Source organism: Pteronotus mesoamericanus, unplaced genomic scaffold (assembly GCF_021234165.1).
Source record: "Pteronotus mesoamericanus isolate MK-2021 breed Mesoamerican mustached bat unplaced genomic scaffold, CSHL_Meso_final scaffold_232, whole genome shotgun sequence".
Taxonomy (NCBI): domain Eukaryota; kingdom Metazoa; phylum Chordata; class Mammalia; order Chiroptera; family Mormoopidae; genus Pteronotus; species Pteronotus mesoamericanus.
This window is the reverse complement of record NW_026555311.1, coordinates 19,638,528-19,665,627: the sequence shown is the minus strand read 5'-3', so window position 1 is coordinate 19,665,627 and position 27,100 is coordinate 19,638,528. Positions and strand designations below refer to the sequence as shown.

The following is a 27,100-nucleotide window of genomic DNA, read 5'->3' as shown; positions in this document are numbered from 1 at the left end:
ACCCATGTTTTAGGCCCAAACTTTCAGGAAAAAAAATCTTTTGTTTGAATTTTTTAATTCAATTATTTATTTATTTATATTTAAATACTTGTTTTTTATATTATAAAAGAATTTTAGCATTTGTTTTTGAACATGTTATAGTACAAGAAATTTTATGTAACAAATAATTACAAAACACAAGAACAGATACAAGATATTTCACTACTGCCCATGTATAATATGCATCCTTATTTTTCCCTCAAAAATTTGGGCAAAAATGCACATTATACATGACAAAATATGATATATCTTTCTCTATATACATGTGTAGATAATCAAGTTTCTTTGTTTTTGTGCATAGAGAATTGCACACTTTGAAATAAAGAAAAAAGAAACTTACCTTTACGTAATACTAAATGGGTTATTTATGGGCTCCTCGCATTCTAAAAACACCGATTTAGCAACCCCAAGTTAAGGATCAATACATAGTTGAATGATTTGAGGTACTTAAATGTTGCCCTTAAGGCCTCCGTATGTCACCTTTTACAATTAAATTGCCATGCAGCAGGGCCCTTTGAAATGAATATTGAATGACCATCTTCATGAATGAATTCCTAGAAATCACAAAATATATTCCATGAATTCTTGACATAGGTTTAATCAAGGCCTATAAAATGGACACATTCTTCTTAATTGGTTGCAAATGTTTACAATCACCCTGAGCGTGTTTTCAAATGTCTAATGACTATATTATTAACTGTCTCTCTAGACAGCCTTAAAGTTATTACTCATTTGGCCACATTCCAACTTTCAATTCTCTCTTTTACTTCAATAGGCATCAATAAATATACAATTTTTCCAAGCAACTCACTGAACTATTTCCTTTGCATTAGTACATATTATGTCAAGTAGGTAAAAATGATATATTCTACTACTTTGGATTCATTCATCAGCAAAATGTCCTTACAAAATGTTGATCAGTATTATTGAAAGATAATACACATATTGAAACACTATGATTGAATGTTAAAATCACAAGTTCTTATCAAACAGAAAATTTCAGTGATAGAACTTTATTGCTGAACTGTTATCACCTTGAAATCTAATACTGTATTTTATTATCATTATTTTTCTAAATACACTACAATGTCAAAAAAATACTCAGTAAAAACTCAAATTCCTTTTCAAGTAAGGGTTCTCCAAAAGCCTTAATTTCTTAGGTAACAAGGCAATTTTAGGGTATGCTTTCCTATTCATATGTTGGGAAAATTTGTTCAGCTCAATGATGTATTTTATGTATCCAGCAGTATGACATATTTCTTCTTATCTAAAAGAAAAGTCACACAATTCTAAATATTAATTTTGATGCTCAGCATTCTGTCATAATTTCAGAAACATCAAGATTGGCTTAATACACTACTGAAGTCTTGGGCTCCGGATGAGGTCTTCAATGAATTAAGTGATTAAAATGATTAAATGTGTCTAATCTACTCAAATGAGGGAAAAGATGAGAAATAATTAATGACAAATATCCTTTCCTACCAAATTCAATATTTTAAAAATGATATTTGAATACAATGTTAAGACTGAGAATTACTGTTTTGATATATTCCAGAGAATGTCATTACATTTACTTAAATTGCCACTGCAGTTTGGAGAATGGGTAATGTTGTAAGATCCTGCTGTCTGCAGTAAGGTCTTTTATCATGAGGGATTGTAGATAACAAGCCACCTGTGGGCAGGGATTGTGCTGGTCTTGGTCAAAGTTCTCTTCCAAGTACCTCTCACAGTTCTTGGCACAAAGGAAGCAGAGACTGGATTCTGACTATTGGTTTGCAATGAAGAGTAAGATGTCCTATTTCTGGTTTTGAGGTCAGTTTTGAAATGTGTTTATACATCAGATTCTAATATGATCTGGAACTTTCCTACTGTAATTGATTTTAATGTAAACCATTTTTTCATATAGAGATTAAATTTAATCTTATTTTACTGATTATAATTAAGTCATTATTTTATACAATTTAATAAAGTAAATCATTGAGCCTAAATCAGCCACTACCTCTTTCAGAGTTGTCATGGGAAGTAGTTTAAAAAAGTTATTCGAATATCAGCGATATTGATGGTTGATAGAATATCAAGTTGTGAGGGTATTACCTAGGTTCACTTTTAGTCCTTATCAAGATTTACTTGTGTTTTCTATACTTCATGTAGAAAGAGACAGTAAAAGAAAATTAAGAAAAAAATGGGACTTTTGACTGGGTTAATAAAGTCTTGATAATGTAAATGTACATTGCTTAGAAATTTGCAATTAACAAAGTGTTTAATATTTCATCAGAACAGCCAAGTAATTAGGTTAAATAATGTTATTTTTTGCATTGATAAGGTGCGGTTAGTTGCTACTATCCTATGCTTTCATTCCTCGGTTATACTTCTTTTAGTGAAATTAATCACATTAAAACATAATCCTGGTTATCCCCTCCACTAACCTGAATTTACCTCGGGATTAGGAACATTGTCTTCAACTTCATCACCAAACAGTTAGATATTTATCAACAGACCTTGCATTGGTAAATATCCTCAGTCTTGCAAGTGACAAAAGCTCACTGCAAACTAAGTAAGCACAAAAAGATTTTTTTTCTAATACTCATACTGGCTGTGGGACTGTAAGGGAAGTTTAAGGAAGGGCCAGTTTGCCTGTTTTATTTCACAAATGGGCTTCAGTCTCGGTTCCTCTCTAGACACCCACAGCCGGATCATTACAACCCATGATGCAAAAGAGAGAATATTTATTTTTCTTTATACATATATCAAATTTCAAGCCCTATTTGAGTCCTCTGATTATTCCTGAACTAAGTACTCAGGTCAAGGCTGTGAGGTGCTCAACTTGGCCAGTCTGGAGAATGTGGAACCCAATAGAATGTGTAACACAGGGGCAAATCTAGGTTTGTCTTAAATGAAAAATTGAGGTCTTGTTATTTGAATACATACTAGGAAGGTAAAAATAACAGACATCAACTATGAAATTGTTCCCAAATTCACAGGGCTATATGGGTAGCAAAGTAAGGATCCAAATCTGGTTTTCTCACATCAAGTGTAGTGTGGATAAAATGTTTCAAAAAAGAGAGATGCAATGTTTACAAGTGGCTTTTCATGTCAAAACCGAAACAATAACTTTGAACTCCATAAATGCAGAGACAACTCCAATGGTATAGAGACAACTCTGTTCTGTACCACCCAAATCTCCCTTCAGAACCGAAGCGCTTATTTCCTCCTGCTGCTGAGCGTTCTGGCAGCTGACTGCCCTCCCCAGCGATCCGCTCAGCTGGGGAGAGCCACCAAACCCAAGTTCTTGCGGAATTACAGAGGCCCCCCTTCTGCTGGCCCTCATTGAGGTAACTCTGAAAGCCATCCCACCCCCACAGTCTCTGCAGGTCCCACAGCTCCCCTCTGATGACCCTGCTCTCTCTCCTGGTTTCCTAAGTGTTTTTGCCGAGAGCAGTCCCTGATAAACGTCCTGTTCTCCTGTCTGTATCTCAGAGTCCGCTTCCCTGGGAATTGGTCTCTTACAGCTTTGTAGGTTTTTCTTGGGCCTGAAGGACAATTAGAATTAGACTAAATAGCAACGGGAAACAATTAAAAGTTACTGGGAAAGGTATTAATATACTTATATTTCTTTTTATTTTTCTATTATTATGACAACTTTAATGTATTTTTTCTATTACCATTTAGTCCCCTTTTATCCCCTCTCTACCACAAACTTAATGCTTTTATTTTAAATGTTTTTATTTATTTATTTCAGTAGACAAACCTGTATTTTTTCTAATTACATTTATTGGGGTGACATTGGTTAGTAACACTATGTAAGTTTCAGTTGTACAGCCCCATCTGCAGAGCAACAACGATGTCTCTTTCTAAAGTTTCTTGAAAGTCAACTCATTCTTCAGCAGTCAATTCTCCCTTTGACTTTCTTCTTCTCCCTTCTTCCAATTCCAAGGACCCCATGATTAAACTGCACCTACTCAAGTAATAAGAGCTCTCTCCCCATCTTAAGTTCAGATGATAATCAGCTTTAACGTGGTCTGGAGCATTAATCTTCTTTGTTACATAACCTAACGTGGTCACAGACTCCAGAGGTTAGTTAGCAGCTGAGCATCTTTGGAAGGTCATTATTCTGGTTACCACAGTTCCTTTACAGTGCCCAGGAGAAAATTTTGTCCTGTTGGTTTTTCCCCTAATTTTACATTTAATAACTTAGTTAATGAACTTTCCATGACTTGTTATAGAATTTCTGGTCAGTAGAATTAATAACCACTAAGAATTACTAAATTGAAACTATTCAATACTTTTGAACTTTTCTGCTCTCTATAAACAGCACTTAGTCCCACCCATAAGCCCGGAGGCTCCTCAAGGTCAAGTACCGTATATTGACTTTTATTTCTGTAACCTTTATTTTCATTTTCTGCCAACTAATAGGCATACAGATAATGTAACTAAATAATTGCAATGGTTGATTATGTTCATGAATTAACAAAACCAAAGGCCCAGACTCTTAATGTTGATTTTCCACAGAGTAGCTAACAGATTCAGATTCTTCTCATATCAAATTTACCAGTTGCCATATATCATGGGTTTTGATGTTATTCTCAAACAAGCAAAACTATTATTTAACTTTTGCATTCCAAGAATTTAAAACATTATGCTTGCTATTTTGGTTAGCTAGCAGCCATCATTAAATTTTAGGCAATTCTTTCTTAAGGGTGGGGAGGTGACTCTTAACAAGCAGTTATGTGCTATTATTAATAAACTACCATGTGACAGACACTACACTGGATTTTGTGCACAGAAACAGACATACATATGCCTTCACTAATCTAATCTTAGAAGACATATACGAAATAAATATTTCTTCATTTACATATCAGAAATATTTTTAAAAATTTTTCAATCACATTTATGTAGGCAATGATAACCAGAATTCTGGACTAAGGAGGCAGAGGGATACTAACAACCTTTTGTCACACAACTTTTGTAGCGCTATATATATATATATATACACACACACACACACCTATGGTCAAAAATAAAAGCTAAAAATATTTAGGCTGTTTTAAATCAAGGGGATATTATTTACAAGCTCAATCTGAATCATAATACCTTAACGAGTCATTCTCAGTACTTAACTGTTTTTCATTCTGCACACACAGCCTGTCACCACTTAGAGCCTCTCCTTAAAACTTACAATAGATAAAAACTGTACTTGGAATAAAAGCAAAACTTCTCTGTGTCTCATCTAGGTCCACATAATCTGACCCACAATCTGCACGGAGCTCACCTAAATCTTCTCTCCTCACTAACTGGGCGCACCCACACGGGAATCGTTTTACTTTAAACACAAGCTCTTGGCTGCCTCAGGGCATTTCTCCTCTGCTCTTGTCTTCACCACCAATCTCTTTGTCTATGTACTGTTTTCTCATCCTTTGCCTCAGTTTACAAACCAGTCTTCCAGAGAAATCTTGAATACTCTGACAAAAATAGATCCTCCTTGGGTAACCTATCCTTATCTCCCAGAGCACCCTACTATTTCTTTCAAGCACTAATGTGATTTCTTTGTATTACTTTGTTTACTTGTCTATCTGTCTTTCTCAATGTGGAGACGGGTATCCACTGATGCATTCCTTGCATATAACATTGTGTCTTATATTCAATAAATACTTTTGAAACAATTTTTATCTACAATTTTAAGATATGAAATTGCACTGCTATATTATTTCTGTGAACAGAATGTGTCCTAGAACATAAATGTCCTAGAGCTTTATGCTCTGGTCACCTTTATTGCTTTATTGCTTTTAGATGCTTTTCTGAGCATCTTTAGTTATTTCAATGTATTTTTCATTTTGTTTTCTATTAAGATTCATATGTAAGTGATTCAAATTAAAGAAAAAACAACTTAAAATTCAAAAGCAAAATCTGCTGGACATTTATTTTAAAGACATACTGGCTCTGGGGTAGGAACCAGTCTTTTATATTTTTAATAAAATTTCTAAACAATCTTGAGTCACACCAAAGCTTGAGAATGCCTGTTTTAGTGTATATATAGTCCTGTTACATGTCTACCTGTAGCTGCTAAATAACATCAGATCTAACCGTTTGTTTAATCCACTCCTGAGTATTTTACACCCTTAGGTACTTTATGACTTGGATATTTAATGAGTACATAATGCCTTTATTATTCCATCTCTTTTATCTCTTGTTCTGCTCTAGATGAGGCTTTGTTCTTTTAAGCTGCATGATTCTGACATCCTGGATTTATAATATAATTAGGAACAAGGAATATAAAGTAGAATTTATATCGTATCTCTTCTGAAGTGTTTGAGAGTCATCACATAACTGAATATATATTTGTAGTAATTGTCCTAAAATAAAACTAATACAAAAGCAAAATTTTAAAGCTAATTTGTAATATTGCAAGCATAAACTTTTGTTATGAGCATATGGTGATTTCCAAATCTGTGGCTATTTGTTTTGTTGTTCTATGGGTTTATATATTGTATTTAATTGTTAATGTATTGAAAAACACATGAACAACTTATTGCACTTGAGAGGCAAATTTCAAAGTGTGCAATCACATGCAATTAGGAATTTCAAGATATATTCCATTCAAAATGAGCAACCCACACTCTTATGTATTTCTTATCCTTCACTAGTTTCCTGTCTTTAAACATTTTATGCCATGGATATATACATAAAACCTATAGTTTATTATATAGTAAAAGCTGATCTGTATATTAAGAGTTTATTTTGCCAGGTATATTTTCCAATTATATTTATCAATGTTTAAATCCCTTCTCTAAACAGCCAGTATGGTACTAGGAAGAAATATTTGTAACATTTCAGACATTTATTTTTACTTACATATATGGTATATCCAGGTATAAACAGTTGAACACTTTATTTAGACTGGATTTTATCCTTTTTATTTAAATGTAAAATGGACACAGTTTTTATCTGGTGATCTTTCAGAACTTGCTTTTCTTTGGAATGGGTGTGTGAATATTTTGTTAAAATGTGTTTTACATGCAAAGTGCATTCCCTGTACTTCTGATAAGAAAATTGTCTCCTACTAAGTTTGCCAGATTTGAGCTAAGGAGGTGGTTCTCATAAAATAGACAAAAATGTAGCTATTTGTGGTCTAAGTGACCTGCAACATTTTGAAAATAACCTCTCTAAACTCTCTTTCTATTTAGATTGTATGCATCAATTTTAGTGTTTGTTGCCTTATTTTTATAAATTTTAGTAATCTTGATTCATATTCAACTTTTGTAAATGATACTCATGTTTTCCCTGAGGTTGATATCACTTTTTTAATGCTAAGGAAAATAAGGAATGCACTTTCCTTATTTCACATTTGCTTTAGGGAAGTAAGGATCCTGGTCTAACATTTTCAACAGGTGAGATAATTTGGAATGCTCAGTGAAGAGAAAGACATTCTTTTAAAAAATAATAATCTCTAGATCTACCAGTCAAAATGGAGGCATAGGTAGACATGCTTCGCCTCCTTGTGCAACCACAGGCAGAATTACAGCTAAACCTCAAAACAAAACACACCCAGAACTGTCAGAAAATTGAACTCCATGGAAGTCCAACAACCAAGGGTTTAAAGAAGCCACATTCATCCAGATGGGTTGGAAGGGCAGAGACATGGAGATGGGTGGAGAGGCAAGGAGACGCAGTGTGGCTTGGAGAGAGGGCAGCAGAGGTGGAATGGGTGGTCCTATACCCGTGCGTGGTGGATAAAAATTAGGAGGCATACCTTGGTAGTGAGCAATCCCGCCCCAGGCCAGACCACACAGCCTGGGATTCCAGTGCCAGGAAGATAAATCCCCATAACTGCTGGCTATAAACACTAGTGGGGGTTGGGATAGCAGGAGAAACTGTCAGATGTTCAGGATACTCCACTTAAAGGGCCTGCGCAGTCTTTGAATGTACACAAACCCACCCAATCTGGGATTCAGCACCAGGGAAACAGCTGGGAGGGTGCCTGCTGCATATAGGGAGTGGGTGAAGTGACTGGAAATGGGGCGAGTGCTGGGGAAACCTCCAGAAGCCAGGAAGTGGCACTGTACCCTCTCCAAGCCCTCCTCCCGCATAGAACCACAAAGTGGTGAAGTGGGTTGCCCGGCCCTGGAGATTGCCTAAGGCTCCCCTGGCATAATTTACAGGTGCCTTTTCTATGATAGGCCATGCTACTAAGACAGGGAGTCAAAGCAGCTCTACCTAATACACAGAAACAAACACAGAGAGGCTGCCAAATGAAGGAGACAATGAAATATGGCCCAAATGAAAGAATGGAACAAAACGCAGAAAAAGAACTAAACAACAGTGATAACCAACTATCAGATGCAGAGTTCAAAACACTAGTGATCAAGATGCTGAATGAACTCAATGAGTATAGTAACAACATAAAGGAAAAAAAGATTACACTAAGTGAAATAAAAAAAAAAACCAATCTACAGGGAACCAACAGTGAATGGAGGAAGGCTGGGATTCAAATCAATGATTTGGAACATAAGGAAGAAATAAGCATTCAACCAGAACAGAAAGAAGAAAGAAGGATAGTTTAAGAAGCATCTGGAACATCCCCAAACACACCAACATCTGAATCATAGGGGTGCCAGAAGGAGAAGAGAGAGAGCAAGAAATTAAAAACTTATTTGAACAAATAATGAGAGAATGCTTCCCTAATTTGGTGAAAGAAATAGACACATGAGTCCAGGAGGCACAGAGAGTCCCAAACAATTTCGACCCAAAGAGGACCACACCAAGACATATCATAATTAAAATGATGTTTCAGAAAATACTCTACTGCCCCTGGGAGTTTTTTGTTATCTAGGTTCTTTTTGCCTGCCACTGGTAGGAATTGTGGCTTTCAGTGCCAGAGTTTGGTAAAAAAATAATGGAATTATTTAATTAAAATTTATACAGGTTTAGAGTAATGGTGGAATGTCGCTGTTAAATCCCGAAGTCACTTTAAAGCAGTCAGAAACACACACAGTCCTGCTTCCCTTTGCCAAACCAGGCCAGTCAGGGGTACTGTATCTCAGGAAAAGAAAACAGAAGTCCCTAGCTCGGCTAGGCTCCTGTTCTTAATTCAAAACCGCATCCTCGTGGTGGGCTGATGCATCCTTCTGCATCTTTTCAGATCGCCTGGCCAAGAGAGCGAACTCTGCATGGCTGTTACATCTTGCTTCCCTGCTTTTCAAAGCCACGTGGTCAAAGAAACCCCCTCTCTGCTCGCAAAACCGTGTGGTTAAGCCCCAGCATGGCTGCCATGCCTGGGTTTAAGACCTGTGGCAGGTCTTCCTCTGTAGCCTCATTTCCGACTCTTCCCACACTGGGTTATACCAGCTAGTAGTCTGGTTTCTTCTGCCTTTCTTGGCTGCCATTGTTAGTCCCGGCAGGCATGGCCCCGTGACATGGAATGAACCATCTCCAAGCTCTTGTGCAGGCACAGTAACTGGGGTTGGGGAGCTGCCTCCCGACAACATCATGCGTGAAAGTCATGCCCATCTCCCTGATCCAGGCAGAATACGAAGCTAGCCTAATGTTATTGATACGCAAAATGACTCTCAATCCTTGTGCTGCTACTTTTCCCAGCCCCCAAGCTAGGCTTGTGGGGTCGTTGGGGCCTCTTAGCCTGCAACCCCCCTGAACCTTGCTCCACACCCATTGCAATGACAATGGTTAAAGATAAAGAGAGAATCTTAAAAGCGGCAAGAGAAAAGCAGAGGGTTACCTACAAAGGAGTTCCCATAAGACTATCAGCTGATTTCTCAGCACAAACTTTGCAGGCAAGAAAGGACTGGCAAGAAGTATTCATAATGATGGAAAGCAAGGACAAAGTGATGGAAAGCATAGATCACTCTATCCAGCGAAGCTCTCATTTAGAATGGAAGGGCAGATAAAGTGCTCCCCAGACAAGGTAAAGCTAAAGGAGTTCATCATCACCAAGCCATTATTACATGAAATGTTAAAGGGACTTATTTAGGAATAAGAAGAACATTAACACTAGGAACATTAAAATAAATGGCAACAAATTCGCTACTATCAACAACTGAATCTAAACAACAACAACAACAACAACCAAAAACCTAAGCAAACAACCAGAACAGGAAGAGAATCATAGATATGGAGATTATTTGGAGGGTTATCAGCTGGGAGGGGGAAGGGGGAGAATGGGAGAAAAGATGCAGGAATTAAGACGCATAATTGGTAGGTACAAAATAGTCAGGGGGAAGTTAAGAATAGTAGGAAGAGAAGAAGCCAAAGAACTTACAAGTACAACACATGGACATGAACTAAGGTGGCAGAGGGAATGCTGGAGGGAAGGAGGGTACCGGGGGGAGGGGAGAAAAGGGAAAAATAGGGAAACCTGTAATAGCATAATAAAATATAATTTAAAAATAAATTTAAAAATGCATACAAATAATAACCTCTACATTTTTATGTAAACACATTAAATCATACTAAACCTTAAACATATTTCAGAGTTTCACCAGCTACTCAATTTGTAGTTCTGGATAGTCTACAGTGTTGAACAATAAGATATTCTGATATAAATAAAATAGCCCTTATCTCCATTCTGTGCTCTAATTCACACTTTGATGGGATTTTGTTGCTCCTAGATATCCGTGGAATACAGGAGTTTTTGGACAAAGTATCTCAGCAGGGGATGGATGTTGCACTTCAAAAGGTAGAAAACAACATCAACAAAATGATCACCACTCTCTTTGATACCATGAGAATAGAGGAATTGAATCGCTATCGAGACACTCTTAGGCGAGCCATCCTTGTTATGAATCCCGCCACAGCCAAATCCTTCATTACTGAGGTAAGGAAAATTGTCGAGGGGTGGGATTAGGGTATAAAAGTTAAATGTATTTGAATAGACCCCACAGGAGAGTTGAAAATTAGGAACAGTGAGAGGGAATTAAGTACACAACTCTCATGAACACTAGTGGAGTTAGCAGCACAGTGAACTCCTGGCACATTGCGTGCACCCCGTACTTTCCAGGTAACTGCTGAGAATGATTGCATTTATATATATATTTATGCACTTATATATTTATATATATATATGTATGTATCTAGATAGATAGATAGATAGATAGATAGATAGATAGAGATATAGCCAGGATAATTTTAAGAAATCTTATAAGGATTTACCAGTGCTATTGATCTGAATGAATCTAACAAGCTCAAGGTTGACTTCAAAAGTGCAAAATTCTCTAACTAATCGATAATTTTTTTTTGCAAGTTACAGTTTTACTTCTGAGAAAAGATTTACCTGAATCAGGCTATTGCTGCCTGAAAATGATTACTTTTAGAAAAACAAATAGCATTTTTACTTCTGCTCTGTGAACTCTGTACCAAAACAAATAATTAAAACTGTCTGAAACTTTGCAAAGTGTCGACCACTATACATTTTATGGTAGTAGAGCCTCAGAATTTTAATTGTATCTGTTTATGTGGCTAGAAGCTTCAAAAGTTTGTCAAAATACAATTAAGACATGTTAATGATTTGTGTAACATCTCTTATGTTCTAAAATGCTTGCTCTTGCCTTGGAAAGGATTATTGTCAAGTCATTTTTGCCTTACTTTAAGGTTTTAATTTTATATATTGCTAGAACTGGTCATGACATTATATACTTTCACATCGGTTTTATTATTAGTGTTTTTAATTTTGGTGACTTTGACTAATCCTTTTTTTCTCACTTCCCTATTGTGCTTTCTTTAGCTCCTAAAGTACTGCTATAAAACCTCCAAATTAAGAATGTGTTAAAAGTTCTATAACACTCTATAATATAATTGGTGTCAAGGCACTGAAGAAGAATATAAATCACTAATAGAATAAAACTTTTGGGAAAATATCAATACTGCCATTTTTTTTTATTTTAATGAAAGACTTTGTTATGCAGTTTAAAGACAAATATAGAACTTTACCTTTTTTCTAGTTTAGAAAATTAAACAACTAGATTTTTCCACAGTAGAAAGAATATTTCCTATTTTACAAGAGTTGGTTATTTCCTTTAAAAAACACAAAATAAACTAGAAGATTGAAGGGAAGTTCACAAAGACATGTAATATAAATTGGAATCTTAAAATTATACTAAATCAGGTTGGAGTATCTGTGATTGTTTTTGGCTGGAGAGATCAGAGAAGGCTTCATTAAGAAGGTACCTTTGAACTGGCCTTAGTGTCGTAGGTAAGAATTCACAAAAAAAAGATGTGGTATGCAACAGATAAATACAAGTCTATCTCAGCCACTTTATGGGCATGTTGTGTGGGTAGATTAGTAAACATTTCTGAGTCTCGATTTTATCATCAGTAAAATAAGGATAATATATTGATCTCAACATTCTAAATGTGTAATGTGGATTAGTGAGATATACTAAGATATGCCTTAAAAAAGAGGGGGGCATAGAGCCTTTTACCAAGACAAGGAGGCAGGTACATAGAGGTGAGGCAACATACGAGGGAGAGCTGGTCTGGGGATAAGGTGAAGAGGTCTGTGTTGGGCATGTTGAGTATGTTATTTAATCCTCAAGAGTTTTTCCTTACGCTCAAGTTAGTAGGTTTGCAGTAGGCAATTGTATACATTATTCAAATACTGAAGAGAGCTCAGGGCCTAAGACAGATACATATATTTAAAGCACTACAGCATGTAAAGAAATAGTAGGTCAAGTATGGGAAAGGACAAAAATTGAAGAACAAGCACAGGCAGGGAAATAAGATCTAGCAAAGGAAACCAAGAAAAACAAACTTGTGGGGGAAAAGCAAAAAATAAGAAAAAAAGTACAAAAGTAAAAGAGCTTGTACAAAGCAAAGGGGGAAATAATACCAACATGATATTGCTGATAAATTGTCCAGTAAAATAAGGTTTGAAGTGTATAAGATTGAAAAGTCCAAAAGTGTAGTTATTTAGCAATAACAAGTTCATCTGTGAATTAGAAGACAGATGTCTGTGCTTAGTGGTGAATATGTGGTGAGGGGAAAAAACAACAATGAATATTGACCAAAATGTTAGAATGAAAATCGCCAGAAAGAGGTAGGGTCATAGAAAAGGCTTAGGTGAAAGATTTTTTATTTTTGACACAGAAATGTCTCTAAAACCTTGCTCATGAAAGATATCTCTGAAGGGGAACTTGCAAAGAATAAAGTAGAAAGGGCTATAAATGAAATCTCAAGAAATCTTTACTAATTTTGCAAAGTGTGAAAACCTATGTAGACAAGGAATAAAAGGTAGTCTAAACGGTAGGGAGATAACCCAGATAGTGGTAGGTAATGGGTCCTAAGTGTGTAAAACAAAGGATAGCTATTAGAGTTAAACATTTTAGGATGGGAACTCAAAAAAGATATTTGTATTGGAGACCCAAAATATTCCTAAGAATGGCAGAGACTAGAGAAAGATTGCAAAGTGTCATGGAGGGAATTAATGGAGTTGGGTATCTTGACTACTTAAGAGGTTCGGTGAGGAAAGTAAAAGTGAATTATGGATAATTTTTAAATTTTTATGGATATCAGAAACAGAAAACTATTTTTTGGGGGAAAAAAAAAACTGAAGCTCTTTTACATGGGTCCTAAGAAAGCAACCAGTGAAAAGTGACATGTTGAAGATCAGAGAATAATTGATGAGACTGCATCCCAGACTATTAGCCCTCATGAAGCTCTATCTGGGAAGTGCTCCCCATGGCCAATAACCAAAAAGTGTTGCTTCAGGTAGATAAAGTCAGTCCAAACTTTGCCAAAGGAATTTTGTTTGACCATCTTTGTATTATTGGTAATTAATTTACCAATATGATCTTGACTTGTATTGCGACATGGCCCCCTTTCCTTAACTGAACTTTGATTCTTGTAATAATCTGCTTGTATCTTTGTTCTCAAACATATAAAACCTATGTTTGTGACTGTGTTGCGACCATTCAAGGCCCATCAGGTTCATGAGATTCTGGCAGATGGAAGAATAGTTACGGAGCCATGGGGATATCTGATGTGTCTTTATTCAAGGGCGGACGATCCATACATGCTGCAAGCTGCATGTCCCCATGTGTCACATTGCATGTCACCTCTCCCCTCTCTCTTAGTGTGGAGCCCCAACTCCCTTATATATTAAAATATAGACAAAGCCATCAGGGAATGAACAGATTATACAATAGAGCTTCATTCTACATATGCGAACCCACTCAAGGCTAGGGGGACTGTTTATCGGACCAGTCTCAAGGCTATGAGAACATTACTTACCAAGCCCATTCTCAAGTTATGGGGAACTACTTTCTTTAGTTGCCCAGACATCTGAGTGAGGAAGCAAGACTGCCTCCATTTACCCTGCAGTGATTTTCCTGAAAAATGCCTTTCCTTTCCTCTACTCCACCACCGTTTTCCCCCCACTCACTTGTCTTTCACAATCACGGATTTTATGTATTCAAACTGTGGACTAAGTTTATTCCACAGACTCAAGCACTGAAGTAGGAATGACAGAAAAAGTGTGACCCTACCACCTTCCCCATCTTAAGCTGGCTACACTGTCCTTGGAAATGTAGTGTTTCCTGTTTCTCAATTAACTGTTCTCAGACTCCTCCCATGCCTTCTAAAAGCATTTGCCCACTTAAGGAATAGGTTGATCTCTTCTGTACTAAAAGCAATTCATTTAAAAAGCAAGTAGCATGAAATTCAAAAAGCAGGCGACACAAAAGTCTGAAGACACAAGGAATGTTTCCTGACTTAAAAGATTACAATCTAGTAGGCGAGACAGGCATATAACTAAATAATGAAATATGAAAGAAAAATATTGTACTAGTGATGAGTAAATGGTGCTCTAGAATCCCATAGAACTGACTAAGTCAGCAGGGAACTTGGCCAGAGTCAGGATAAGTTTCACAGAGAATTTGCTTTACCAGAATCTTGCAAACCGAGTAAGAATTCATTAGGCAGACTGTAATAGGCAAACAACACCTCAGTCTTTTGGGGGCCGGGGGGAAGGAGAGAGAGAGAGAAAGAGAAAGAAACAGAGTTTAAAGAACAAATATAACTGAGGGTTTTATAACAAAAAACAAGAATTTCATAGTTCATCTCTTTTTGCCTGAGTTATTCTTTTCAGAAAATGACATTTTTAATTTTTAAAATTTAATTTGTATTTACTTTTGAAATCATATATTCGCATGGTTTCAATTTAAAAGGTTCTTCTTTATCAATTGCAATTTACATTCAGTATTATTTTGTATTCGTTTTAGGTGTACAACATATTGGTTGGACAATCATATACTTTACAAAGTGATCCCTCTAATATTTTAAATTCCAACCTTGCACCATACATAGTTATTACAATATTATTGACTATATTCTTTATGCTCTACTTTGCATCTCTATGATTATTTTTTACAAACTTTTAAAGATTTAAAGATTCTAAAGGGTAACCTCCTGCCACTATTCCTCAAGTGCCTGAGTTTCTAATCAGGAATCAAATAATGTGTCTTGTATGGCATTCTGGTATATAGATGTACACACATATACATAAACAAATATACACACAGACTTTTTACTCTTTCTTACACAAATAGTGGTATATGAGCTACAAGTTCTGTGCCTGGATTTAGTTACTAAGTAGCAAGTAGGAGCTCATTCAATTAATATATATGAAGTGTTCCTCATACTTTTAATAGCTATATAATATTTCATTAATAGATGGAATTGCTCTTAGCTCTTGCATTTTTCCCTAGTTTTACTTACTCTGATGAATATTATTAGTTGACTTATTATTTTATCTCCCACTGATTTCCTTTCTGAAATGGTAAAAATGAAGATTTAGTTCATTTGCTTTACCAATATTCACAGCTCCTCTCAATGTAACATGATTTTAAATAATTTTAAATAACATAGTTACACCTTCATGCCTGCACCGTCTCCTACAGAGAGGACAGTGTCCGTGATGGCTATCATTCTTCTACCTGCCAACTTCTATGTCCACAGTTTTACCTTTATATTGAGTGTGTTAGAGCTTATATTGTCTAATCTGTAGCCATAAAAGTTGGAAATCTATAAATGTGCTTAATGTTTTAATCACTATCAATGTTTTTTTCTGCACAATGAAGTATTGATATGATTCTGTTGAGTTTTTTTAACTGTTTTAAGTTTTTCATTTGAGTTATAACTTTTCTTACTTTTTTCATTTTGTCTTTGTTGACTACTGGAATTCTAAATTCATACCTTTAATACAAATCCCCTAAATCCCTGTTTTCTGCCTGGAGCCTTCCGTTCTGGAGGCCTGTCTCTCCTGCCCTATTTCTGGCACTTCCTTCATCACTCATCTGGAGCAGATCCATGAATTCCTGGATCTCATGTCTTCTAGTTTCTTATTTTTCTGGAGAATATCCTCAAGTTACTTCTTAAGAAAGAGTATGTAAAAGTAGAGCTTATCATTTATCTTTTTTATAAAAATATATTTATTCTAACATATCATTCATGAATAAAATGGCTAATTATAAATCCCTAGGTTAAAAATGATTTGCCTCAGAACATCAAGAGCATTAATTTATTCTACTCTGGCACTTAGTTGGCTGATGAGAAATTCAATGGAGGTCTGATCCTTATATATTTGAAGGTGGCTTGTTGTTTGCACCGTGGAACCTTTTGGGAAACTTAATGTTTTTGAATTTCACAATCATGTGTCTAACTGGATTTTTTTTAACCATCATTTTACTCTATGCTTGATAATCCTTGTTATTGTTTTTTTTCTTTTAACTTACAAAATGTTTTCTTTGAGTTCTCAGAAGTTACTACTTAGAATTTTTAAGTTCTATTTTTTCCTCAAATTATCTCTGTCTCTTATAAGGTATTTTTTCCTTGTTTTACCTTGATCTTTTCCATATTGCAGTTGTTTTCATATTTAAGGATGAATTAATAAGTTTATTAAAAGTTGTGTATATGAAAACAGGCTTTTAGCTTGTCCACTGAAAAGCTTCCCTTTAGATTGAGCAAATGGGACATTGTCATATAATTGGAGGTAATACTAGATTTTGTATGTGCATTTATATGTGGTCTTTGCTCTAGGGTAATAATGCCAACATTAGTTGCCCTATTTTTCCCAGGAAGTGCACTTGAGTCTTCAAAAAAGAAATCTACGTATGTGTATGTGTAAGGGTGAATCTATTTTTCAGGAGACTGTGTGAGAAGACCCCTGTGAAAATCAACATATAAAAGTAGGATTGACCCTCCTTATTTCTGATTCTGCATTTGCAAATTCATCTAATCATCAAAATTTATTTGTAACTGCAAAATTAATACCAGAGATGCCTTCATGGTCATTCACTAAAATGTGCAGAACTATGAAAATTTGAGTTACCAATTACCTATATTCTCAGCTAAGGTCAAACAAATTCATGCGCTGCATTCTTGTTTCAGCTTTCATATTGCAAATGTGTCCTTTTTTGCAGTCTATGTAGTGTCCTTTTTGCATTTTTTTGCCTTTTGTGGGCGATCTCACTGTTTAAAATGACCTCCAAGTGGAGTGCTGAAGTGCAATCCATCTCCCTAGACAGAAGCAGTCTGTAATGCTTCTTACTGAAAAAGTACTTGGTTTAGGTAAGATGCATTCAGGCTTGAGTAATAGTGCCATTGGCCATGAGTTCAACAATAATGACTCAAGATGCTATTATTTGAATGTTTGTGTCCCCCAGATATTCATATGTTGAAATCCTTTGCCTAACTTGATGGTGTCAAAAGCTGGGGGCTTTGTGGGTGCTTAAAGCACGAGAGTGGAACCTTCATAAACAGGGTTAGTGCTATTCTAAAGGTTAAAGAGATTTCACAGGGATCCCTAGCCCCTTCCCTTCCACCATGGAAAAATACAATGAGAAATGTGCAGCCAGGAGAGGGCTATGCTTATACCTTGATTTTGGACTTCTTGATAAATAATTTTTTGCTGTGTTAAACTACCTGATCTGTAATATTTTATTTTAGCAATAAAATAAAGGGACTAAAACAAAGTGTCTTTAAAAAGAAACATAAATAAAACAAAAGGCTTGCAGGAATCAAACCCTATACTTTCCCTAGGAGCTATGGTTCAGTATTCACTAATTCAGTATGCATGAGAAATTCATAGAATGTAATGTCTGTAAATGCCAAGAATTGATGAATTGATTACACCCCCCAACTTTTCAGGTCTCCATCTCACTTCTGCTCTCCATTCGACTTGGCATTTGCAAGTATCGAAATTTCTAGGACTCAGCAGGGTAGAGGGTTCCCTGCTCTGCCCCTTATAATGATAACTAGTCTATGGCTCCTCCTACCATCTTCATTAGATAACCATTACTTCATCTCTTCTTTTTCAGTAATTTATTTTAAAACGCTTTTCTTATGGCCTTGTTTCCTTTTTCTTTACAGTTTTTGGTGTATATACCTATCCAATCTTTTATATTTTATTGGGGTTTTGGGTTGCTCACTTTAACCTTCTTGAGTGGGAAATTCCAGAATGTTCTTTCAGATTTTTAGAAATTTAAATAAACATAAAGTACTTTTAAGAGTCATTGCTACAATTTTTTAGGAAATAATATATCAATTTAAGTTATTTTAGATTTGAAAGTACAGCATGTAACATTTTTGTCCAAATTTACATTTATAAAAGTTAAAAGCCTCCCTAGGCTTTTAGACCTAATTAATGTTGGTCTCTAACTTCCTGCAGCATTGCTCAACTCCTTTGCAGCTAATGCTGATAGTTGATGGTTGGGGACACACACAGTCTGAAATTTGTAAAGTAAGTTGTCAGCAGGTCAAAAGGATACATCATTGTTGGATCCTAAGAGATGTGTTTGTAGAAATGACTTACGTTAGGTTTTATGATAGACCGAAAGGCAAGTGAAGCTAGAAAGAAACTGATGGATTAGGATAACAGGAAATATGGAGGAACTAAAAGTCCTGAAGAGGCCAGGGACAGGCTCCTAAGAAAGGAAGAAGTAGAAGGAGAAATTCTGGTTAAAAAGAAAAAGAAAAGGAATACTGGAACTCCCACCTTTACGGCTTCCTTTACTTTTTAAGTTGTCATGGAAAGTTGTTGAAATATTCAAGGGATATATAAACTTAAAAGTCAAAAGTTTGAGTTAAAAAAAAAGAAATTGCTCATTTAGCATTGTCATTTAATTTCTAAGGGGGAAAATGAGCATATCAATTTTGTTTGTCTCTTTTCTTCTGCCCCTGGAGCAATTATGTGGCATTGAATTAATTTTGCTCCCTTTGAAGTCTTAGAAATTTAATACAGTACATGTGTACAGTTAATGCTCCACCTCTAATTCAAAGCTTTAAGAAAAATATTGCAGTTTTTTGCAGCTGAGTAAATCAGCCTGCTGTGATATTGGTAGAAACTTGTTAACACAGTATATCTATAAGTGTCCTTGAAATGAATGTGGTGAAACAGGAACACTCACGTGCTTTGATTTAAATATGCATTAGGATGATATTTTGAAAAACAATAATTTTATGTAGAAAAAAGTATTGTGTTGAATGCTATGTAAGTTATACCATTCCCAGAGGATACAAAAAATCATATATAAATTGGTCACGGCTTTTGGTTTTCAGGTTTGAAATCAGAAATCAATTATTTAAAAACAGGAGGTTTTATTACTTATGTGGTAATGAATATCATTTTCTATTTGCATTTTTTTAAGTTTTCAGAAAAGAACCTTACTGTTACATGAAAACTTTTTATGCTGGAACAAAAGGGGGTAGTAGTTCTTATTCTTTAAACATACTGTATAAAATAATTTTTATTGCATTGTACTATATCCTAGAGAACTTCAATTGTTGTCAAACAACAAAAAAGCAGTTACTTATCTCAAATATATAAGCAGTTGACAGAAATAAACCTTTTGGAATATTTAGGAAACAAATCGTCCTTTAGGAAGGTATCTTGTCTTAATGGATAAATAAAGATTCCTCATCATCAAAGGGATACCCTGAATATTCAAATTACTGTGATAGTTATTTAATAGCTATTAAAATAACTCAGTTGTTACCAAAACAAAATTATTTGGAGACATTATACAATGTACAGTTTTTAATAGGAGGCTGAAATAATGCTATTTTTAAAGGAAACATATGACAGTATTTTTCCCCACAATGTAGCCATTGAATGAAGTTCTCTCTAGTAATACTGTGTTTGTAAATGACTGCTATGCATTTTGAAAGTAAACTTTTTACTGAAATATAATATACATAAGAGCAAGTGCATTTATTTTGTGTACAACTCGACAAATTTCCATGCAACTAGCAGTCAGATTAAGAAACAGATCATAGCTAGCTCTCCCAGATTCCTCTGCCATGTACCACCTGGCTATAACTACTCAAAGACAGTCATTATCATGACTCGTAAAACAATAAACTAGTTGTGATTAATTTTATACTGTTTGTAAATAAAATCATACTATATACACTGTTTTGTCTGTTCCCTAAAATATGGAGGAAAACTTCATTCATTTTGATTGCTCCAAAGTATTTCATTGCATGATAAGCCAGTTTCTATAACTTATGTTGATGATTTCTTTTTCTAGTTTTGCCTATTACAGATAATGGTTCTATGCACATCTCTTTGTGTATGTATATGTTTTAGTTGAGTGTATACCTAGAAATGGAATTGCTAGCTCAGGAAGTACACATAGGGTATGTCATTCATTAATGTTACCTACTAGCCGGTTTTCCAAAGTATACCCAGTTTGCGCTCCTGTTAGTAGCAACTGCCAACATTTCAATTTTCTAATACCTCACCAATATTTGGTTTTTTCCTACCTTCATTTTATTTATACTGGTGGGTATGATGACATATTAAATTCATGTTTTGTTTTCAGTTTGTATTTTTTGATACATTATTTTTTGTTTATCAAGTGTCTATTCAAGTCATTTTTATTCATTTTTTCTCATAGTTTCTATGAGTTCTATGTATATTAATGGTTAGAGTCCATTGCCAAATAAATATATTTTAAATACCTTCTCCTGTTGTTTGTTGTTTACGGTGAATTTTGATTACTATAAATTCCTATTTGTAAAATAGTCCAAGTTATTGACTTGTTTTTATTATAGTTAGCACTTTTTTGGTCTTTTTTAAAAAAGAGAGTCTCTTATTCCAAGATGATGAGACATACTCTGTGCTTTTTCTAAGAATTTTGTTTTATCATTTAGATTTAAACCCGAAGTACATCTGAAATTTATTTTTTTATATGATAGGTGTTAGATGAAGAGATATATTTATTTTTCCTATAGTGTCTGCTCTTCTTTTCAACAAACGATCAGTGTTTCTAGAATGGAAGAGAATGTTCAAGTTTCTACCAACAATGAATAAAATGGGTGTTAGTAGATTTGGTAGTATAGGGCCATTATTCCTATATAGCATCTTGTGTCCATATTGTTTTGTTTTTTGTTTTTCTCTCTCTAACATGAAGCACACGATTTTGGAGAGAATTAGAGACTATACTGATGATTTCACTGCATTAAAAATATTTCTATGATCCCATGATAACAAAGGTTAATGGTGCTGGATTCTATAATAGAAGTTGCAACTCTTTCCAGAGGCCCAATAATCACAGATCATCAAGTAGCAGCTAGCTGCCAGCCAGTCACTCAAAAATTTAACTGCTTTTTGTGGGTAAAGTTTTTTACAATAGCATGGAATTCTATGAGAAAAAATAATTTTAGTTTAACTAGACTTGAAAAAAACAAAAAACTTCTAACAGGCAAACACTTCATTCCTGACATTTTCTTGTGTCGCAGTTACCAATTGACTGAACTGCTCTCAAATCTGAATTTTTTTAAATTTTAATATTGTATTGAATTGAATGGCAGTTTTGTTACAAAGGTATTTGTTAGCCAGCATATACTTTTGGATTTTTTAATGCAAATGAAGAAGTCTTAAATTTATTTTACTTTCTACTTGACCAAATAATGATGACAGCTCTTGCCTCTTGTAACGAGCGTGACAGAGCATCAGGCTCCCATTTTCTGACTGGCTCTCTGTTTAGCTCTCAGACTGTTCTCCTGAAGATGGGGACTAAGTAGAGAACTAGGTTCCAATGAGTCCAGTTCCAATGAATCAAAATTTCCAAATAAGACAGATTCAACTCGCCTCCCTCCTCCGACAACTGATGTGGGATACTGATATTGTTGGATAGTTTGCTTCTAACTATTCTGCTACTCTAAAGTTCATTTAACATCTTTTGCCTTTGCAACATCTAATTTGCTAGTTGTTCTTTTATATTAGATTTTTGAATCCTTTCAACATTTCATTCTATTCTATTTATTAAAACAAAGTTAAACAAGAAAACCCCCAAACATAGTGAAGATGGTACTCTTGGAATATAAAATCACAGTTGCTTTAACCTTCAATTTAAGGGAATTGAAGTTCTTCTTTAATTCATTATTCATTTATTCATTCTTTCAGACCGCATGTTTAAAGCTATTCTGAACAAGGCAATGTGGAAAGTATTGCTAGAAATACAGTCATGAATGATACATGGTTTTAGCCCCCAAGGAACATACGGACTACTAAGGACAAGTTGTAAACATAAAATATATAAAATAATAAAACCAAAAGAAAGGCAACAGTTAAGTTACTCTCTTCACCTCCCAAAGGGGAACTGAAAATAAACAAAGTTGTTATCTAAAATTTAATCAATGAATTGTGTAGATAATATGTAAGATTACCCATATTGGAATTAAAACAAAATTTCTTAGGAGGTAACGGAGAAGTCATGGCTCCTTCAAAAAAATTATATTATAACTTGCTATGGTCTTATCAAAGTAAGTCTAGAAAATGAATGAATCCCAGAATGATTACATTTACGTTGGTTTTCCCTCCATTAAATTAAATGAACAAAACAAAAATGGAGGGATTAATTACAATAGACTTAATGATAACTTTGAAGATTAGAATTGGGCAATATTTGTTTCTCACTGCCTTAGAAAAGAAAGACATCAGACCTGGGAGCAAGGACATGCAAACATAGAAAGGCGTTCTCTTTAGTATGCCAGGTACAATTTATCAGGTCTTACCATAGCTGGGGTGAAATAATTTTCAAAACGATTCACCCCCTTCTTTCTGCTGCCATTCTCAACATTTTATTTTGAGGCTAGAAAGATGGGGAGTCCCCGTTTTTTATGTACTAGGGCGGTATGTGTGCTGTAAATAAATGTTAACAATTTAATTAATATGCCAGTATCTAGTAATTTGGTTAGCAGTAAATGGTAGATAGGTCTCATACATGCTATAAGTACTATTATTTTTATTTTCCATTTCCATACCAAAACATAGATTACTGCACTCTGCCCTGCTGTTTCAGGCAGCCATGGCAAATGGATCTTAGCACTGCAGTCTAAATCTATTTGCCAACCTGAGTTACTGGAATTCAGTGTCCCAGAACTGAATCAATGCCTTAAATGCTTCCTGACAAAATCAGTATTTTATATTTGCAGAGGATCAGAGTTTCAGGTATAGTCACTTCATGAAGTTCTGTTGAAAAGTTAGCTGATACCTTTATGTTACAACTTTATTCAATACTTTTTCTCACTGTAATACAGATGATAGAAAGGAAACTGCTTAGGTAGAGAAAATTAAGAAGGTTCATTTGATTTTTCTAGCAAACCTTATTTTAATAGAGAACTTAACACTGTAACATAAGAGGAATAAAATGTTAAACTTTCATATGTCCATCCAACACTAAAAAAATTATATGATCATATGAGTCCACTAATTTCAAATTTTAACTACTTTAAAAATATATGTTACTTGATGAGGCAACATTTAAGTCAACACTTGAAATGCATGTTTAGGATTTGTCTTTAAGGCAATATGATACAAGGATATCCTTCCATGAATGAAGGGAAAGCATGAATAAGGACACTGAGCTAGAAATTTACAAGAAGCAGGATGGGACAGAGACACAGGCTATCTAAAGAAAAATTTTTGGATGCCAAATCAGGAAGTTAGGGTGGCACCTGATTGGTAAGTGAACACTTTCAAAGTCAAACCTAAAGGAAGACACAAACTACAATGGCAGCATGAACGTAGAATTTGGATTCAGTTTCTGCCTAACTAGCTATGTAGCCCCATCCAACCCACTTAAAATTATTTAGCTTTATTTTCTTCATCTATAAAATAGAGTAATTTCTGCTTACAGAGTTATTTTGAAGACTATATTTGGTAAGTATATGCAATGCATAATGTTCACATGTAGTTAAAATTTAAAAGTTTCAATTGTGCAGCTCTTTAGAACTGTAGAGTAAGATAAAGAAGGAATTCTAAGTGACATTTGAATTAATAATCTTGGGAATTGATTGGGTGAGTGCAATGTTGAGAAGTGGACAACAGAGATGGATCCTATGTATCAAGTGGGGTTTCAAGGAAGTTAACATTTTAAAATCAGAAACATAGGAAGGCGAACAGGTTTTGAGATAACATAATAAATGCCATTTTAATCATAAATTATCCTGGAACACCTAGATTGAGACAGGAATCAGATTGGTGGAAATAAAGGAATTGAACCCAGTAGTCCTAGGGAAGAGTTACTGTATTTGTCGATGAGATGATTACAGGTGACCTTTGAAAAACATTTTTATTTAAATAGTATGAAAGAAAAAGGATTATAGGTAAATAATGAAGAGGTTGTTATCAAATAAGGAAATTAAGAGTGGGCAGCTCTTTCAAGTTTAGAAACAAAAAGAAAGGTTAAGTAGAACTGAATCTTGGAAACATTTCAAGGAAGACATTTTCCCTGTAAGGAGATCAGATGGGAAGGGAGAAAGAGGAGGTGCAAGATACAGAAAAAAAGTCAACATAGAATTATTGAAATAAAGTAGGGTCAGTTTTATAAACAGGTTATATTTGGGAGAAAAGCAGAAGGAGCAAGAAAGGGTGAAGACGTAGAGAATTTTGGAGGTAACTGGAGAGCTCAATTACACTTTGATGGAATGTACTTATAGTAGAATCAGTGGACTTTAATTCATTTGTTTTTTATAAGTGCTTAGTAGACTGTATGGAGAGACGGGGGAAAAAAAGAAGTAAAAAAGATGTCTCATCCAAGGAGGGGGCAGGACTATCTTAAAAAGCAATGTGGAAGGACTCAGCTGCCTCTGAGGACTATAATGCAGATTATATAAGACATGCTGGGGATTTCCAGCAAGAAATCTACTTCCTAATTTGAGTTACCAGCTTGAAGGAAAAAAAAAAGTCCTAAACTTTTTAATATTTTGCTTATACCTACATAGTAGGTCTAGACTAGAGTTTTAAAGAAAGTATGTTAACTGGATTAGTACTTTAAAGATAAATGAAAATGTGGTTACCTAGAACAAAAGTTCTCAGCCTTGGCACTATTGATAATTGGGACCAAATAGTTCTTTGTTGTGGGAGGCTGTCCTGTGCATTGTATTATATTTTGCAGAATCCCTGCCTCTACCCATTATACACCACTGCCGATCAAAAAAATATTTCCCAATATTGCCAAGTTTCCCTGTCAATGGTGGTGGCTGGCAGTGGTGGTAGATTAAAACCAGCCCTGATTGATAACCACTGATCTACAACTGTTCAATGTTTGAAACATAAAATTGGTTCTGATGTATTTTTTATTGCTGGGATTTGCATTTCACTTTTCCTCTAACAGTAGCTAGTCAACATTTATTGGACTATTTTCAAGTATAGTACACTATGCTAATTGCCCTCTAAGTTATCTTGTATAATTCTTTAAAAAATCCAATTAGACAGCTATAGTAGTATCTTCATTCTGCAGATAAAAAATTAAAAGGATCATGTATATACATTTATCCAGATTTTTGTCCTAGATTAAATAGATTATTTGCATTTTTTTGTTAACATACTCATCATTTTCCAAGTTGTTTTACTATTTTCTAACAATGTTCATTATAAATTTCTTTTTTGTGGGGGAGAGTACAATTAGTTTCCACTGAATACTTACCTCTCTAGACTTTAACTGGTAAGTTCATGTTATAGCCTTTGAACATGCCATCTGGGGCAAATCAATCTGCCTGATATGTTTAGCACAAAATAAATGAAAAGGCAAAAAAAAAATCAATTAATTGTATAAATAAACTGATAAAGTATAACTACTTGGTGGCAAGAAATCTGAGTTGATTCTAAACATTGTAAAGTAGTTGCTACAGGCAACAACTAACATTCATTGAGTTTTTTTAATATGCCAGACACTAGTGTAAGCATATTTTTCATATTAATTTGTTAAATCATCATGCCAAATCTAGAGGTAGCTACTATATTTAGTCCCCTTTCACAAAAAAGGAAAAATGAGACACAAAAAAGTTGTGAAATTAACCTCAGGTCACACAGCAAGTAATAGCAAAGCCAAGTCTAGGCAATACTTATGGGTGTTATATACTATATTATCTCACCAGATATGCAATGAATATGAAAAGAAATCCTAATTTTTTATTCATGACTAAGGATTGAAGGAAAAAATTGTAAAAAGAAGATAAAGAACTCATGGACTTGGACAATAGTGTGGCTGTAGGGGGATGGGTGGAGGCGGGAGAGGGTATGGGGTGATATAGAAAAATATAACAAAGTGCCCTGGCTGGTGTGTCTCAATGGATTGAGTGCTGGCCTGCTAACCAAGAGGTCCCTGGTTTGATTCCCAGTCTGGGCACATGTCCGGGTTGTGGGCCAGGTCCCCAGTTTGGGGCGTGCTGGAAGAGGCAACCGGGTCTCTCACACACTAATGTTTTTCTCCCTCTTTTCCCCTCTCTCTAAAAGAAAACAAATAATTTTTAAAAATCTTAAAAAAATGAAAATTAAAAATACTTACAAAAAATAGTTTCTATGCTTAACTCCCATTAACTTATTTTTAAAAAGAGTACACTGGGGTGAGCTAGTCGAAAGGTACTGAAGGTCATTATGGTTGGTCAATACCATCTGTGTTTGGTAATTTGTGTTTACCAAAGTTAGCCTCCTACCCAACCACAGGTATCCAGAGATGGAGCCTCTATCTTCCTTGATTGTTACCTTTCAAAACAATGGCTCCTGGGTCCTTGAGAAAGACAATCCTAGGTTCTATAGCTGGTAAGA

At 35.0% G+C, this 27,100-nt stretch overlaps 1 protein-coding gene across 1 annotated transcript in view; it reads left to right on the top strand.

Annotated features, from left to right (window-relative positions):
- The window catches only part of GRID2 (glutamate ionotropic receptor delta type subunit 2), a 1,366,516-nt gene that overhangs the window by 682,520 nt on the left and 656,896 nt on the right, over positions 1–27,100 (top strand). The window contains exon 4 of the mRNA XM_054591733.1: positions 10,662–10,867. Within this exon, the coding sequence (XP_054447708.1) occupies positions 10,662–10,867 (206 nt within the window). The remainder of the gene's footprint in view (positions 1–10,661; positions 10,868–27,100) is intronic.